At 51.7% G+C, this 14,190-nt stretch overlaps 1 protein-coding gene across 1 annotated transcript; it reads right to left on the bottom strand.

The window, feature by feature from the left end:
* Nucleotides 1-235: 235 nt before the first annotated feature.
* Nucleotides 236-6,004, bottom strand: LOC132513124 (uncharacterized protein CXorf49 homolog). The gene is made up of 7 exons (XM_060137315.1): nt 5,980-6,004; nt 3,809-4,176; nt 2,612-3,601; nt 1,778-1,934; nt 1,127-1,248; nt 860-905; nt 236-276 (listed from the first exon to the last, which is right to left on the bottom strand). The coding sequence occupies exons 1-7, from the start codon at nt 6,002-6,004 to the stop codon at nt 236-238; spliced, it is 1,749 nt and encodes a 582-aa protein (XP_059993298.1).
* Between the last annotated feature and the right edge of the window lie 8,186 nt (nt 6,005-14,190).

The raw sequence follows: 14,190 nt of genomic DNA, 5'->3' as shown, positions 1-14,190 counted from the left end.
TGGGGCGGGGCGGGGGCAAAACAAGGGGGAGAGGAAGCCCTAGCTGAGGCAGAACAGGAGGGAACGAGCTTGGCCACAGCTCCAGGGCCCCAAACAGCTGCTCCTTTTGCAGGAAGACGCTGGGCTCAACCTGTGAAACAGCAGAGTCAGGGAAGAGCCTCAAGCCAGGGCCAGCCCCCAGCCCTGCTCAACAGCCAGGACTGTGGGAAGGGGTACGGTGTGTGTAACACTCACTTCAAAGGGTCTGCAACTTGTCAGCCAGGTACTGCATGGCGGCTGCAACAGGGACAGGCATTAGCAGGCGCTCCAGACAGAGGGATACAGAAGCCCGTCCCCCTATCCCCGTGAGGAACCGCCTAGCCCTGATACCTGAAACCCCTCCAGACCCGATGCAAAGAGCTCTGGGCCTGATCACTCCCCACCACCCAAATTGAATGTGGAACCGGTTCCTAAAGGGAAACAAAATGTGCCAGCAGCTCTCATGCTGTGGGCCGTGCCACAACCACTCAGAACTTGTCACACACACAAACAAACCATCCAACAAGAACCTTAGAAGCCACACCAAGCAGCAGTTCAAGGGAAAAATCAACGAGGCATCTCTAAAAGTCCTATCAGAAGGACATTCCCTAGGACTGGTCTGGTTGTCAAAGTGTGCATGCAGTCCAGACAGTACTTTGCTATTTGTACACACGCCCAGTTGTACATGCACAGCCAGCTCCAGGGCCAGGCCTGAGAGGTTCTCCTCCCCACAGGGATGATCGTCCCTGCCAGGCCCACCGCACCTGCAGCCCACCCCCACCCCAGGTGCCCACCCGGGTTCTTCACTAAGACACCGCTCTCCGGCCCTGGTTCCTCATACCAAGTTGCTCCTTAAGTTCGTCTACTTCTCTCTTTAGCTCGAGACACTAGGCCAGCAGACAGAGGAGGAAGAGAAATGATTAGTATACTCTGGCCTCCTCTCTCCTCCACCTTCTCCTCTCCCCCGGGCCCTCCACCCCAAAGCCGGGTGGTCAGACTGGCAAGGGCTCCTCAGTGGAAAGGAGGTGGGCTCCCTCCGTGGGGTACGTGATGGGGGCAGGGGAGGGGGAGCCCACACATGTCAGCTGAACTTGGACCCAGATCCCACCCTCGAGTTTGGGCCTGCATTTCCAGGATGCAGAGGAAGCATTACCCAAGGACAGCAGGGCGTTCCCAGTGGCTGCTGCTGCGTTTCCGGTCTTGGGGGATGGTCAAGTGGCCCCCGGTCACCTGAGAGGGAAAGGACACACAATCCAGCTTCCCAGGCTCCCAGTGAGGTGGAAAGGGCCAAGCGGGCTCTAAAGTGAGGTGAGGCAGCACCACCCTCTGCTGGCAACCAGCCGCCCCTGCTCTGCCCAGCAGCCGGAACCTTGTCTCTGGGCCTGCCTCCCCTGTTCCCCGGGGGCAGCCATTTCGCCATTGTGGTCCCCAAACAATGTGGCTCTGGATTCGACCCTCCCAGAGCTGCAGCCACAGCCAGCACGTGGGAGAGCAATGTGGCCGAACAGGACTTAACAGAAAAGGCTGTTCCCCTGCAAGTCTACACCCGGAGCAGCTGTTTGGGGCACTGCCACCGATCACCCCGGCCACACAAACCCCACACAGAGGATGATGTGGCTCAAGGCCAGCCCTGCCAGCACCCCGTCTCCTGTGGGAGAAGCTGCCTGGGAGCAAGGCTGTGCCCCCGGCAGAGACAGAGGCAGAGGTTTCTGTCCTCAACCCCTCTTCCCTCCCCTCATATCAAACCCACGACACTCACCTGAGGGGGCAGGCCCCCTGGGCATGACTTCTCCCTGGTTCAGGGCCAAGGGTTCTGAGTTTCCTGGATCTTGGGGGCCTCTGGTGTTGACGTCGCCACTGCTGGCTTTTCTACGATGCATGCGCAGACAAGATGTCCCTGGCCTGTGAGTGAGCAGCTGAAACAAAAATTTCTCACCGATTTGGACTAAGGAAGTGTGTGTGTGTGTGTCTGTGTGTGTGTGTGTGTGTGTGTGTGTGTGTGTGTGTGTGTGTGTGAGAGAGAGAGAGAGTGAGAGAGAGACAGAGAGAGAGAGAGAGAGAGTTGTGTGATTCGGGCCAGGGTGAGGCAGGGAATTGGGAAGGGAATTGAAAGGCTGATCTCATTAGCACTTTCTCCCTCAGTCAGCCCCAGGCCAGCAGGCAGAGCTGATCTAGGCACAACAGTGGGACACTGAGAAAGCCCAGGCCCCCTGCAAGGAAGGTCTGGGGAACAGCTAGGAAGGAGGATTCAGGAAGCTGGTGAGTCTAAATACTGAGGCTTTCCGGGGAAGCTTTTAAGGGATCCCCCGACCCAATTCAGCTACCAGCCCTCCCTTCCATCCCAGCCCAAGTCTCTCAGAGGAGGCTGGAAAGAGGCCAAGGGTGGAGAACCGGGCCCAGGACACCCGAAGTGCTACCTTAATGTTTGTCCCTAGGAAAAGGAGCCCGATCTGGCATCGTAATGACCCAGTGACCGAGGGGCACCCAATGCTGACCTCTGAGGGGTGGACAGAGGCAGCATGGATGAAGACGTGTGCCCTGGGTGCTGTGGGGGGGGAAGAGTGGGGAGAGAGGAGGAGCATGGCCTACTCACTTGGCCTTTTGGAGCTGGGTCTCTATTTGGGTCCTTATCTTCTCCCGCCACCGCCTCAGACTCCCTTGCCCACCTGACCACGGATTTCTTCCCAGCGCCACTGTGCTTGGACTGTTTGGTTCCCGAAAGGACCAAGGTATAACTCTTGGGTCTCCCAGGCAGCGGAATACCAGAGATTGGGGGGAAGGTGGCCGGTTCCACGGGAGTTGCCGAGATTCGCTGCCCCCGGGAACCGAAGGTTCCCCCCAGGGCAAGTTTGGATGCTTCCCCGACGGATTTCTTCTCCTGGGCTCCGTTCTTCCTAGGAGTGACCTGCGGCAGGCCACCTGGAGCAGCAGCAGAAACAGAAGCAGCAGCAGCAGCAGCAGCAGCAGCAGCAGCAGCTCCCGGGTAGCTGGGCTTGCTGCCCCCCTTGCCCCACAGCACGCTCTGCATTTTCTTAGGGGAAGAGATGCCCTGCTCTCCCACGCCCTGCCTTTCCACAACCGAAGAGAGTCCTCGCGGAGCCGAGGACAGGGAAGAGCCTGTCACGTGACGGTAATTCTCCCTGACTTGGAACTTCGAGTGTCTGGGAGTGTCCCCGGGATCCTCGGGTCTGCTGGGCTTGGCCTGGCCTCCTCCTCTGCGGTAAGTGCTCACCGTCATCAGCTGTGTCTCACTGAATTCATCTGAGGACTCGGAGTCGGACAGCAGCCAGGCCAGGCCTTCCGCGGAGCGCCGCTGGCGATCCGCAGCCACGTTCAACCTACGCTTAGTGCCTCTCTTAGGGCTCCCCAAGGCCCGGCCCGCTTCAGGCCCACCGAGGTGGAGAGGGCCGGCTGGAGCCGTCGACGCCTCCCCACAGCTCTGGCCGGGCGCTCCTCGACCGCCGGGACCCGCCTCGAGGCGCAGTGTCGACCCAGTGGCCTCTTTGAAGGCAGTGGACCTCTCCGGGGACGGGTACCTGCGGACGCCCAGCACGTCCTGGTCGGTCAGCTGCTGCAGGTTGGCCTCCTTGGCCGCCTCAGACTCGTCGATCAGGTCCAGGAGGTCCCTCGTGTGCTCATGTGGGGAGCCAGGTCGGCCTTCGCGGCCCCACAGCACCGGCCCTCGCGCTTCCAGCATCTCCCGCTCAGACTCGAAGCCCTCGGGGTCCGGGTATCTGCGGACGCCCAGCACATCCTGGTCGGTCAGCTGCTGCAGGTTGGCCTCCTTGGCCGCCTCAGACTCGTCGATCAGGTCCAGGAGGTCCCTCGTGTGCTCATGTGGGGAGCCAGGTCGGCCTTCGCGGCCCCACAGCACCGGCCCTCGCCCTTCCAGCATCTCCCGCTTCGACTGGAAGCCCTCGGGGTCCGGGAAGCCGCCTCCGCCCTTGCCGCTCCGCGGCTCCCCAGGCTCGGGGCCTGGGTCGGGCCCCGGCGGGACTGCGGGGCCGGCTATGCGAACGCCGGCCCGCTCCCTGACTTTTGGGCGGACACGCCTTCTCAACACATACACCTCATCCGGGGAGCTCATGTCGCGACCCGGGTGGCCCCAGAACCGGGGCGACGGTCGATGGCCCGAGTCGCGGTCGCGGTCACGGCGGGCTAGGCGGGCGGCGCTCAGAAGGGAGCGTCAGCCACCTCACGCGCCGCACGAGCTCGCCTCAAAAGAAAGGACGCGCCACTTTCAGCGCGCCTCTCACGCCCGCGCCGCAGCCTCCTCATTGGTCCGGCCCCCGCCAACCAGCGGGCTCCTTGTTCGCCCGCCCCCGTTGAGACCTAACCAATGGGGCCGAGGGCCTCTGGTTTGCTCGCAAGCCCGTGGGCGGTCCGGGCAGTTGGCTGGTGAAGGAGGTGGTGGGAGTGCCTCCCTCTGTCAAGCCTCTGGGCCCGCCTCCTCCTGTCCCGCCTCCCCTTTCTGGTTAGAGTCACAGCTCTGAGCCTCCGTTTCCCATGTATACAGGGGGTCGAGGGCGTCGGCGAGTGAGGGCGCCGGGCTCCAGGGGTGGTGAGGATGAAACGTCAAGATGGAGGCGCTGGATGCCTAGCACGCGCCGAAAGCATTTGCCAGCCTCCCTTCCACCGCAAGCCTTAAGACCCAACAGGAGAATGGGCACAGGAGTCCCGCAGTCAGTGATCAGGGGTCGGCCAGAGAGCAAAGGGATCGTATTTTCGTTCTGTAAGGTCTCTGTCTCAACTGCTCCATCAAATGTGGCTCAGCAGACGTTACTGGCAGGCGGGTGTGGCAGATAGACTTGGGGTTGGCCTCGCTCCATCAGTCCTTCCCCCTCTCTGAGGCAAATTCAAAGAAGAGGAAATCGCAGTGGCCAGTTACACCCCAAAAGATGCTCCCCACCGCTGGTCCTGGAGATGTGAACTAAAACCACGAATCGGGTTTCACACACTAGGTTGACAACCTTCAAAGAGCTTAACCATTCCGAGGGTGGGAGAGGTTAGGAGCAAACCCCTGTGGCGGTGGTGCAAGAGACGCATTTGGGAGGTAATTTGGCAGAATCCATTGAAAGCAACTTAGTGCCGGCACGCACTCTGTGCCTGGCACTCTTCTAAGCGCTGGGCATAAATAATAATGCATCCGCGTGACACGCCTTTAACTATAGTACCAACTATTACTGGCCTCTTCCCGGTGAGGAAACAGGCACTGAGAGGTTCGGCCACTGGCCCAAGGTCATTCGGCTCGTGGGGATCAGCGGCAGGATTGAAACCAATCAATCTGACTCCAGAGTCCTTGCTTTTAGCCCAAGATCTTTAAAAGGAAGGAAGAAAGAATCTATTTCCTCTATGCTCCTGCAAGTCCGCTGCCTGGTACTTCTTCCGGAGACACGCTGGTACCTGTAGTGTACAAGAACACATGCACAAGGGAGTTGGTGATGGGAAAAACTGGGAACACTCCAAATTCCCGTCAGTAAGGAAATGGATGAATGCAACGTGGCTTAGCATCCAGTAGCATAAAGCGTGGCAGTCCAACGGAATGCATCAGGCCATTCTCACAGCTTTCGAAAGCATCCGCCTGACTTCCAACTGCAAGTTGCAGAACGATGGCTTTGGATTCACATTTGTAAGTTAAATCACTTGCGTGCGTGGGCACACGCACACACACCAGTCAATCCTATGTGATATATGAGAATTCATTTAAGTATATGTACAAGTATGTTTTAAAGTTTTGAAGGACGCACAACCAAGGCCTACCAGTTGTGATGGCGGTGGGTGTGGATAGCCAGGTGTCTCTCAATTTTTCTTGGAACTGTCAGTTCTCAGCTCCCCTGAGCTGAGCAGTACTGATGTCTGGGGAGTGGTGCCTCCCTTGGTTTCTATACGGCCCATGGGTGTTAGAATTTCCCGTGTCTGCCACCCCACTCCTACTCTGACACCGCTCCATTCCTCCCATACCTTCCTTCTGCTCCTTCCCGTTCATACTCCTCTGTCTTCAGTCACCTCTCTCTCCTGCCACCTGCTCTGGCTGACCTCCTGGAGAGTCCTGGGGTATCTGAACCCCTCTTGCCTGTGGAACTCAAAGGCCCAGTGTTCTGGGTCTGCACCTGAGAAGCTGGCCGTGCTGGAGCAGTTTCAGAGCAGGGGAGATTGGGTGCACTGTAAATCTGCAATCCTCCTCCTCGAGCCTGCCCCCGATGGTGCCTGCCCGTTTGTGGATACCGCCCTCTTCCACTTCTCCCAGTGACTTTTTAAGTCGTGGTGTGCTATTTCAAATATGTTAAAATGGATAAGGAAGGATATAGCAAAATCTCCTGCATCCACCAGCACCCTAGGAAACATTACCAGTGGATTCAGTGGAAGCCTCCGTCTTCCCTCTCACCATTTCCATTCCCTTCCTCCCTCCCCCAGAGAGAGACTCCCAGAACTTCTTCTCACCTTCTCCACTCTCTTCGTCCCTGTGGCTCTCCTACCTCCTCTTCCCCTGCATCCCATACGTCTCCAACGATGTCTACTAATCTCTGCTTTAGCCCCCTATGCTCACCAGGATCCAATACTGCTTTTGACTTACTCTCTTGGCCTGGGGTGGGAGCCAGTGTCAGAGGTTCCTCTTGGCTTTCCCCACCGGGATAGCTCTTACCCCACAGAGCAGTGACCCAATGTGGAAGTCATTGCTCCAACTGCCAAGTGTATCACTTATCATTATCAGCTTGGGGACTGGAGAAATGACCGCTATTTTGGTCCAGGGACCCATTCAGCTCACTGTGAACCGGTCTCTATTCCCAACTCCTTTTAATGTCAGGGCCTCATAAGCCCCATTCTAATGGGGCCCCATCATGACACTTTGGGCCTCCTGGATCAATGTCAGCTCAGATCCTGTGTCCAGTAGTAGTAGAAGTGTCTGGGTCTTTTTCTAGCCTCCGGGTACAGTCACCTGAGAACTGGCAGCCATTCTCTTTAGGGACGGTCATAACCCACTGCCTTGTTTCTGGATCCTTCCTCCTCAGGACTCATCCACCTCTTCAGTGGGGCCAGTCTCTGAATTGGCTCAGGACCAGGAACTGAGCAGGAGACTGTGGCTTTTTAGCGGGATGATGGCCCTCCTTCTCTTGCATTCTTGCCTTTTGCTGGCTGTCGTTGCCCCTAGGGAGCCATGCTGTCTGAGCCATCTTCTCAGCTTTCTGCCGGTCAAGCAGGCACTCTTGACTGCCCCTCTGACCTTGCTGGTCGTTACTGGAAATGTGGTCTGCTGGCATCTCTTGGTTAAGAGCTGCCCTCTGCCCTCTATCATGTCAGAATTCGTTGGCTCCCATGGGTGGTAATGAGCCCAGGTCGGGACCACTTTCCTTCCATCATTGGCATTGGCCTCCAGAGGGGAGCAACCACCAAACTTCTAGTGATGCTGGGGCTCCTCTCACCAGAACGCTCCTGATGGCTTTGGTGTCCTCTCGGCCCTACAGTGGGACATGTGTCCTACAGTGGGATGTGTCCTCTCAGCCCTACAGTGGGACATAACCATGAGGCCATGTGACTGGCCTCACCTTTTCTGTCCGTTCTAGCATGTCTGCATCACTCAACCTTTTTGTTCCTTCCTCTGCCATCTGCCAATCCAAGGCAGGCATTTCCACTTCTCTCCTTATGGGCCATCACTTTCTCAAAGTTTCAAAGGGCCAGTCTGGCAGTGAATTTCCTCCACCTCCTGGAGTCCTTGCCCGTGTGTTAAATTCCATGGCATGAGAAAGCGCCTCCGCTCAGTAAAACTTGCTTATCCACTCTTATATTCCTGTCCACTTGATCCAGCACCCTCAAAATCCAATCCCAGGGATATTGCCCTGCTCCTGCCAGTACAGGCTTGTTATTTCTTGGTGTATAATTTCTTTTTCCCCTTATCAGGCTCGGCATATCCCAGTGAGTTTATGGGGAAGAGATGAGGGTTTCCCTGGGAGAGGCGTCTGTCACTTTGTGGGGGAGCAGACTCTGTAGCATCTACCAGCACAGGGCATGTGTTAGCTCTTGCTAGGGAAGGAAGGGCCACCCTGCAAGCTTTGAGGCCTCAGGACGTTTGGATCTGATAAGCCAACGTTTGGGGACATCCATGCCAATATACCCGGCCTACATTTCAGAGTCTGAAGTTTTTCCAAAAAGGGCCCTGACCTTCCCATAACAGGCCCGTGTTTGTCAAGGATGTATACATCTCTGGAGTTCTGCACTTACTGTTATCGCATAATCTGTGAGCTACTCAGCTGTCTCTGCAGGAGGCAAGGGCATTTTGTAAGCCACCAAGAAAACCCCATGAATCTTACACTTGGCCCTTAACTGTTTGGTAATGTCCCTTAGTTTCTCATTATGTCTTTGCAGGGCGCCAGTATAACAGTGATGAACAGCCGCCTCTGCCCTCCCTATAGACATAGTGCCCTCCCTACCATTCAAAGGCCTGAATCATCTCACAGGCCACAAGTAAGACCCTCCACTGGGATATTTTTCAAGGTACGTATGGATAAAACCTTAAGGAATCAGGAGGTAACCTTGTGCTAGAGATTATCCATGCCCCACATAGCACTCAAAATGGTACGCTCTTTGTCATTTGGGCAGTGAGTGAGCTGGTCCATAAACCCCATCTTATAGCTAACTTCTCAGACCACTCCTGGTACCACTTTTGTTAGTTTGGGTCCTCCAAAAATACGGACACCAAGGCATGATTGGACATGAAGGAACATGATGGGAGAATGGCATGTGAAGGATAAAGGAGAAGGAGCAGGAATGAGTCTTCTTCTTCAGGGTGCGATGCGGGTCTGACGTCTGTAAGAGAGACGTGGGGGAAAGGAGGGTCAGATAAGAAGAATCTCAGACGCAGTTTCATTCTAACAGTAACCTTTAGTTCCGTTTAGTTTAGTTTGTTCAGGCTCATGTGGAGTCCCCACCCTACAGCTGCCATTTAGAGGAGTCCCTGTCCTGAAGCAGTATGCCCCTGCCATGCTCAGTCACTGGCTGGGAGCTACCCAGAGGATGTGGGATCTTGGCACAAACAATGGTGGTGCCAGAGAAGTGGCAGCTGGCACTTGCCAATCTACTATGTTCCCTGCAGTGGATCGGAGGGGCATGTTTCTATGGCCACCACAAGGAAGCAGAAGTCATTTCCGTTTTGAGTGACTTTGTGGTGGGGAGCATAAGGACACAGGAAGTAAAGAAAGATTGGGAGGGAAATGATGGGATTTTGGATACATTAAGGTTGTGTTTCTTATAGGACATGCAGGTGGAATGCACTTAGAAATTTGGTTCTGGAACACCAGTGAGGGGTCAAAGCTAGAGAGAGATACAGACTTGGGAGTCATTCATTCCCTCAGTAAACTTTTATAGCAGTGTTTTTTCAAACGTCACCATAACCTTAGAAGTTCCTTGCATGGAAGCTCCAATTCCTTTCCCTTCACCCTCCTCAGAAGTAACCTCTATCCTTTGTCTTCATCGTTCCCTTCCTTTTCTTTAGTTATTCTCTACATAGGTTCATATTCCTAACAACGTTGGTTTTGCTGCATCCTTTGGTCTTTATGTAAATGGAATCATTTGTGTTGTTTCTGACTTCTCCCGTGTGATACTGTGTAACTGAGATTCATCCCTGTTGTCGCATGTGGCAGGCACTTGTTCATTTTCATTGCTGTACACTGTTCCACCAAATGAATATACAGTAGACTCTCATTATCATGATAGTTATTTGCAGTCTATAAAGTTGCCATGAACACTGAATTAGGCAATCCTGAAACATTGCTCCTAAGGGAAATACAATTTCAAGTTCCTACCATCCGCTGGTCACAACATTTTCATCGACTGATCGCTGCGTAATCATGTTTCATGTGTGTTTCTGTTTAAAGGCACTCTATTTAATACAAATATTATTGATTCATTAACACTGACCTCACAGCCAACAGCATTATAAATCATGCCTGAACAAGGTTTATGTAACACACATATTTTCTTGAGTGCACGTCATAGTCATTTTGCACTCAAGAACACTAGACAGTACTTCAGCACTAAGCTTGGAGGCCATCTTTAATTATGAAATCACCAACAAAGAAGCACAAAAATGCAAACTATGTGGCACCAAATAAATCATGAAAAGGACACTTGCTTGCAGTATGAGACTGAAACCAGAAGGCAGGGCGTCACCTTGTTTGACCTCAGTTGGGAACATATTCCACCAACTCAAATTTTTCACAGCTCTCTCGAACGAGGAGGAAAGCACTCTGGTACTGGTTTGTGGTTAAAAATGAATTTTAGCAAATAGGGGAATTTGCAAGTATGGAATCTACAAATAACAAGAATCAACCGTATCTCAACCTATGTATCCATTCTACTGTCAATGGGTAATTTGGGTTGTTTCCATTTGGGCAGATATTATTCATAGCGCTACTATAAACATTCTGGCGCATGTTTCCTGGTGCCCACGTACAAGAGCCTTCCAGGGCAGAGCTTTCCAACTTTTGGACCTGGGACTTTGAGGCCTTCATCTCCAGAGACAGCCTGACAGCAGCCCCTGGACCGCTTGGTTCTGGCCCTGAACAACTTTGTCATCTTACTCCTGTATGCCATACAATCATCATTTTCTGTGTGAGCCATAGAATCAAATGGCTGGGAAGCTGTGTTCCAGTGCTCATACTTAGGACTGAAATTGTCATCTCATAGGGAAAGAAGATTTCCAACATTACTAGATCATGCCAGAGTTTGTACAATGGGGTCATGCTAATTTCTACTGCTATCAACAGTGTTTAACTGTTCCACATCCTCATCAACATTTGATATTAACAAAGTACAAAATTGTTGTCAATCTTGTGATAGTGAAATGGCGTCTCATTGTAGATTTAATCTGCAATTTCTTGATTAGTAATAATATTAGTAATAATATTGAGCAGCTTTTCATATGCTTGGCCTTGGGGATTTTCTTGTCTATGAGGTGTTCATTTAGTGTCTTTTGCCCATTTTCCCCTTGGGTTGTTTGCATATTTATTTGTGGAAGTTCTTTATGTATTCTATACTTTAATTCTTTGATGATTTCATGTTATGTAAATATCTTCTAGTTTTTAGCTTGCCTTCACTCTTTTTATCATACCTTTTAACGAACAAAAGCACTTCTTTTTAATTTTTCACAGCACTTTATTATGAAAAGTTCCATACAAGAAGATCACGGGACTTCCCTGGTGGCACAGTGGTTAAGAATCTGTCTGCCAATGTAGGGGACACGGGTTCGATCCCTGGTCCCAGAAGATCCCCTATGCCACGGAGCAACTAAGCCTGTGCGGCACAGCTACTGGAGCCTGTGCTCTAGAGCCTGCGTGCCACAACTGCTGAAGCCTGCGTGCCTAGAGCCCATGCTCCACAACAAGAGAAGCCACTGCAATGAGAAGCCCGCGCACCACAACGAAGAGTAGCCCCTGCTCACCGCAACTAGAGAAAGCCGGCGCGCAGCCACAGAGGCCCAGCGCAGCCAAATAAATAAATAAAATTTTAAAAGAAAGAAGAAGATCACAAGATGATCCGGGAAAGTTGAGGGGGGTACTTGCTGATCATGGACCACCTTCGCTCTCACCAGATGACCTTGCTTCCCATTTCATTGAGAGTATACAGGCAATCAGAAACAAACTTCCCTCATTCATAAATAGTTTTCTCTATTTTGGATCATTCCTATCAGCATACAAGTATGTTGTCGTTTCTCCCAATTAAAGAAAAGCTTCTTTTGATTCCAATTTCCCTTCAAGCGACACCATTTTTCTCTGCTCACCTTCACATAAAAACTCCTTAAGAGTCAGTGTATACTTGCTGTGTCAAATTCTTCTCTTCTCATTCACTCTTTCTCTCCTTTCCATTTAACAATTCTCTATTGAGGGTTTACCACATGCCAGGTACTGTTCTAACACATGGTGCTACATCACTGAGAAAAACAGATGACGTTCCTTCCCTCAAGAGCTTACATTTCTGTCATAGGCCTATTGGCAATATTTTCTCAATCTTCAACTATGTCCATTCCTTTGTTGTTGGAAATCACTTTCCTGGGCCCAGTTTCAATCTTTATTGGTTGCCTAGAGTGTCGCTCCTAGAACACTCCTTTACCAAAACCCTAAGTGGGATCTTCTGCTTCCTAGAACTAATGTCTTCATTGTTCTTGGTTTACCACAGTGTTTTGATGGGACTCATTCTCCAGGTACCATGGGTGATAATTTCTTTTAAGACTTTGCATGAACAAATATTACCTTTAATATTACCTTTAATTTCATGCTTATTTGATAGCTGATATATAATTTCAGGCTGAAAAGTTTTCTGACTTTCAATGTCACTTTTGAGAATGCTGGTACTATTTTGCATGCCATTATGATTCCCAAGCCTTTATGTATGACACATTTAATTTTTTTAGTTACATATATTTTGATTTATTACATAGTAAAATTAACTTTTTTGTTTTCAGTACCATGAGTTTTAACACATGGACAGATTTGTGTAACTATCACCACAATCAGGATACAAAACAGTTCCATCAGCCCCAAAATCTCCCTCATTCTGCTGCTTTGTAGTCAAACCATCTCCCCCATCCCAAACCTCTGATAACTGGTGATCTGTTTCCCATCCCTATAGTTTTACCTTTTCCAAATATTATACAAACACAATCACACAGTATGTAACATTTTGAGACTGGCTTCTTTCATTTAGCATAATGCATTTGCGATTCATCCAAGTTGTTGCATGTATCAAGAGTTCCTTCCTTTGTATTGTTAAAAAATGTTTCATTTATAGATGTATGGTTTTATTCGTTCATCTGTTGAATAACATCTTGATTGCTTTCAGTTTGGGGTGACTATGAATAAGGTTTCTATGAACATTCTGTTAACATTCTATTAACATCCATAGTGTGCAGTGGGAAGCGAGTTCCTGTGATGGCTGTCTCCAGCCTGTAGTTAGCTTCACTCTCTCCAGAGTGTCTGCAGGGACACATGACCTGGAATGACTGTCTCTACTGGTCAGAGGCAGGTCCAAGGTCTAAGCTAGCTCTGTTTCCTCGAAGTGCACACACACTCATTGGTAATGGCCTCAGCTCAGTGGGGAGCAGTGCCGGAGCAAGAGGGGCTAGAACATAAGCCTGGTACAGGCTGGGTGGGGCACTGGGTACATTCTAGGAATCCAGCCAGAGGCCTGGGCAGCAATCAAGCCCACCTTCTCCAGGGAGGGATTTGAGGCGAAGGATTAAGTCCCACGAACGTTCTTTTCTGACCCTGAGGTCTGTGACTGTCCCATCCCACCTGTGGTCTGCCCACCTGAACTCATGCCGTGGACTCTGGAAGGGAGTCAGGGTGAGAATATGGGGGAAGGGTGGACCCAAGTGCTCCCCATTGTCCAGGTGCAGTCACTCCTTACTTCCCATCCTCACTGCGCCCATCCTGCCCCTGTCCCGGGTAGCTCATGTTGGGTGGCCTCATATATGGGTCCCCTGATTCTAAGATGAGCTACTCTGAGGAGCCACCCTTCCCAATCTCATTCCATCCACACCCACAGTAGTTGTCAGACATCACAGGAACACAGAGTAGGATCGAGAGCCACCTCCAGCGAATCCAACATTTCGAGCATCCCGACACCCTGTCGTGGGGGTTGGTGACTTCTGCATCATCCCCCTCCTATGTTTTGGGAATTTAACGACAACCTTTGAACAAAACAGATCCGAACCTTGCTTTTGCTCATTCAATGCCTTACAGAACCTGGACCAGCCTCTACTCCCTTTACTCCCTGAATCACATCTTTCTCCCTCAAGGGAGATTACCCCTGATTACATTTATTCACACACAGGGACACACCAACCTTGAATGGCCAATCTACCATCATACCCCCTTTTGTGTAGTAAAACACCGGTCTTTCGGGAAGGGTGTCAGGCAGAACCACCCTTGCCTCACTCAAACACAAATCTGTCCCTCTGAGTCTCAGGCTGGTACAGCCCTGGGTCCTGGCTGAGGGAAGGAAGTGCTCCCCAACCTCGAGTGAGGGGGAAATCGACCATGGAGTTCAGACTCAATCTCGTGTGTCCTAAAGAGGCAGTCTGGGAGATTGAGCTGGGACACGGAAATATCATTTCCAGGAAAATCTGTGTCACGGGGCTGGTGGAAGAGTATTTGACGGGGACCATGCAACAACACAGAC

Source organism: Lagenorhynchus albirostris, chromosome X, assembly GCF_949774975.1.
Source record: "Lagenorhynchus albirostris chromosome X, mLagAlb1.1, whole genome shotgun sequence".
In the NCBI taxonomy this organism is placed as follows: Eukaryota; Metazoa; Chordata; class Mammalia; order Artiodactyla; family Delphinidae; genus Lagenorhynchus; species Lagenorhynchus albirostris.
Note: the sequence above shows the minus strand (reverse complement) of the source record. Positions and strands in the feature narration are given on the sequence as shown.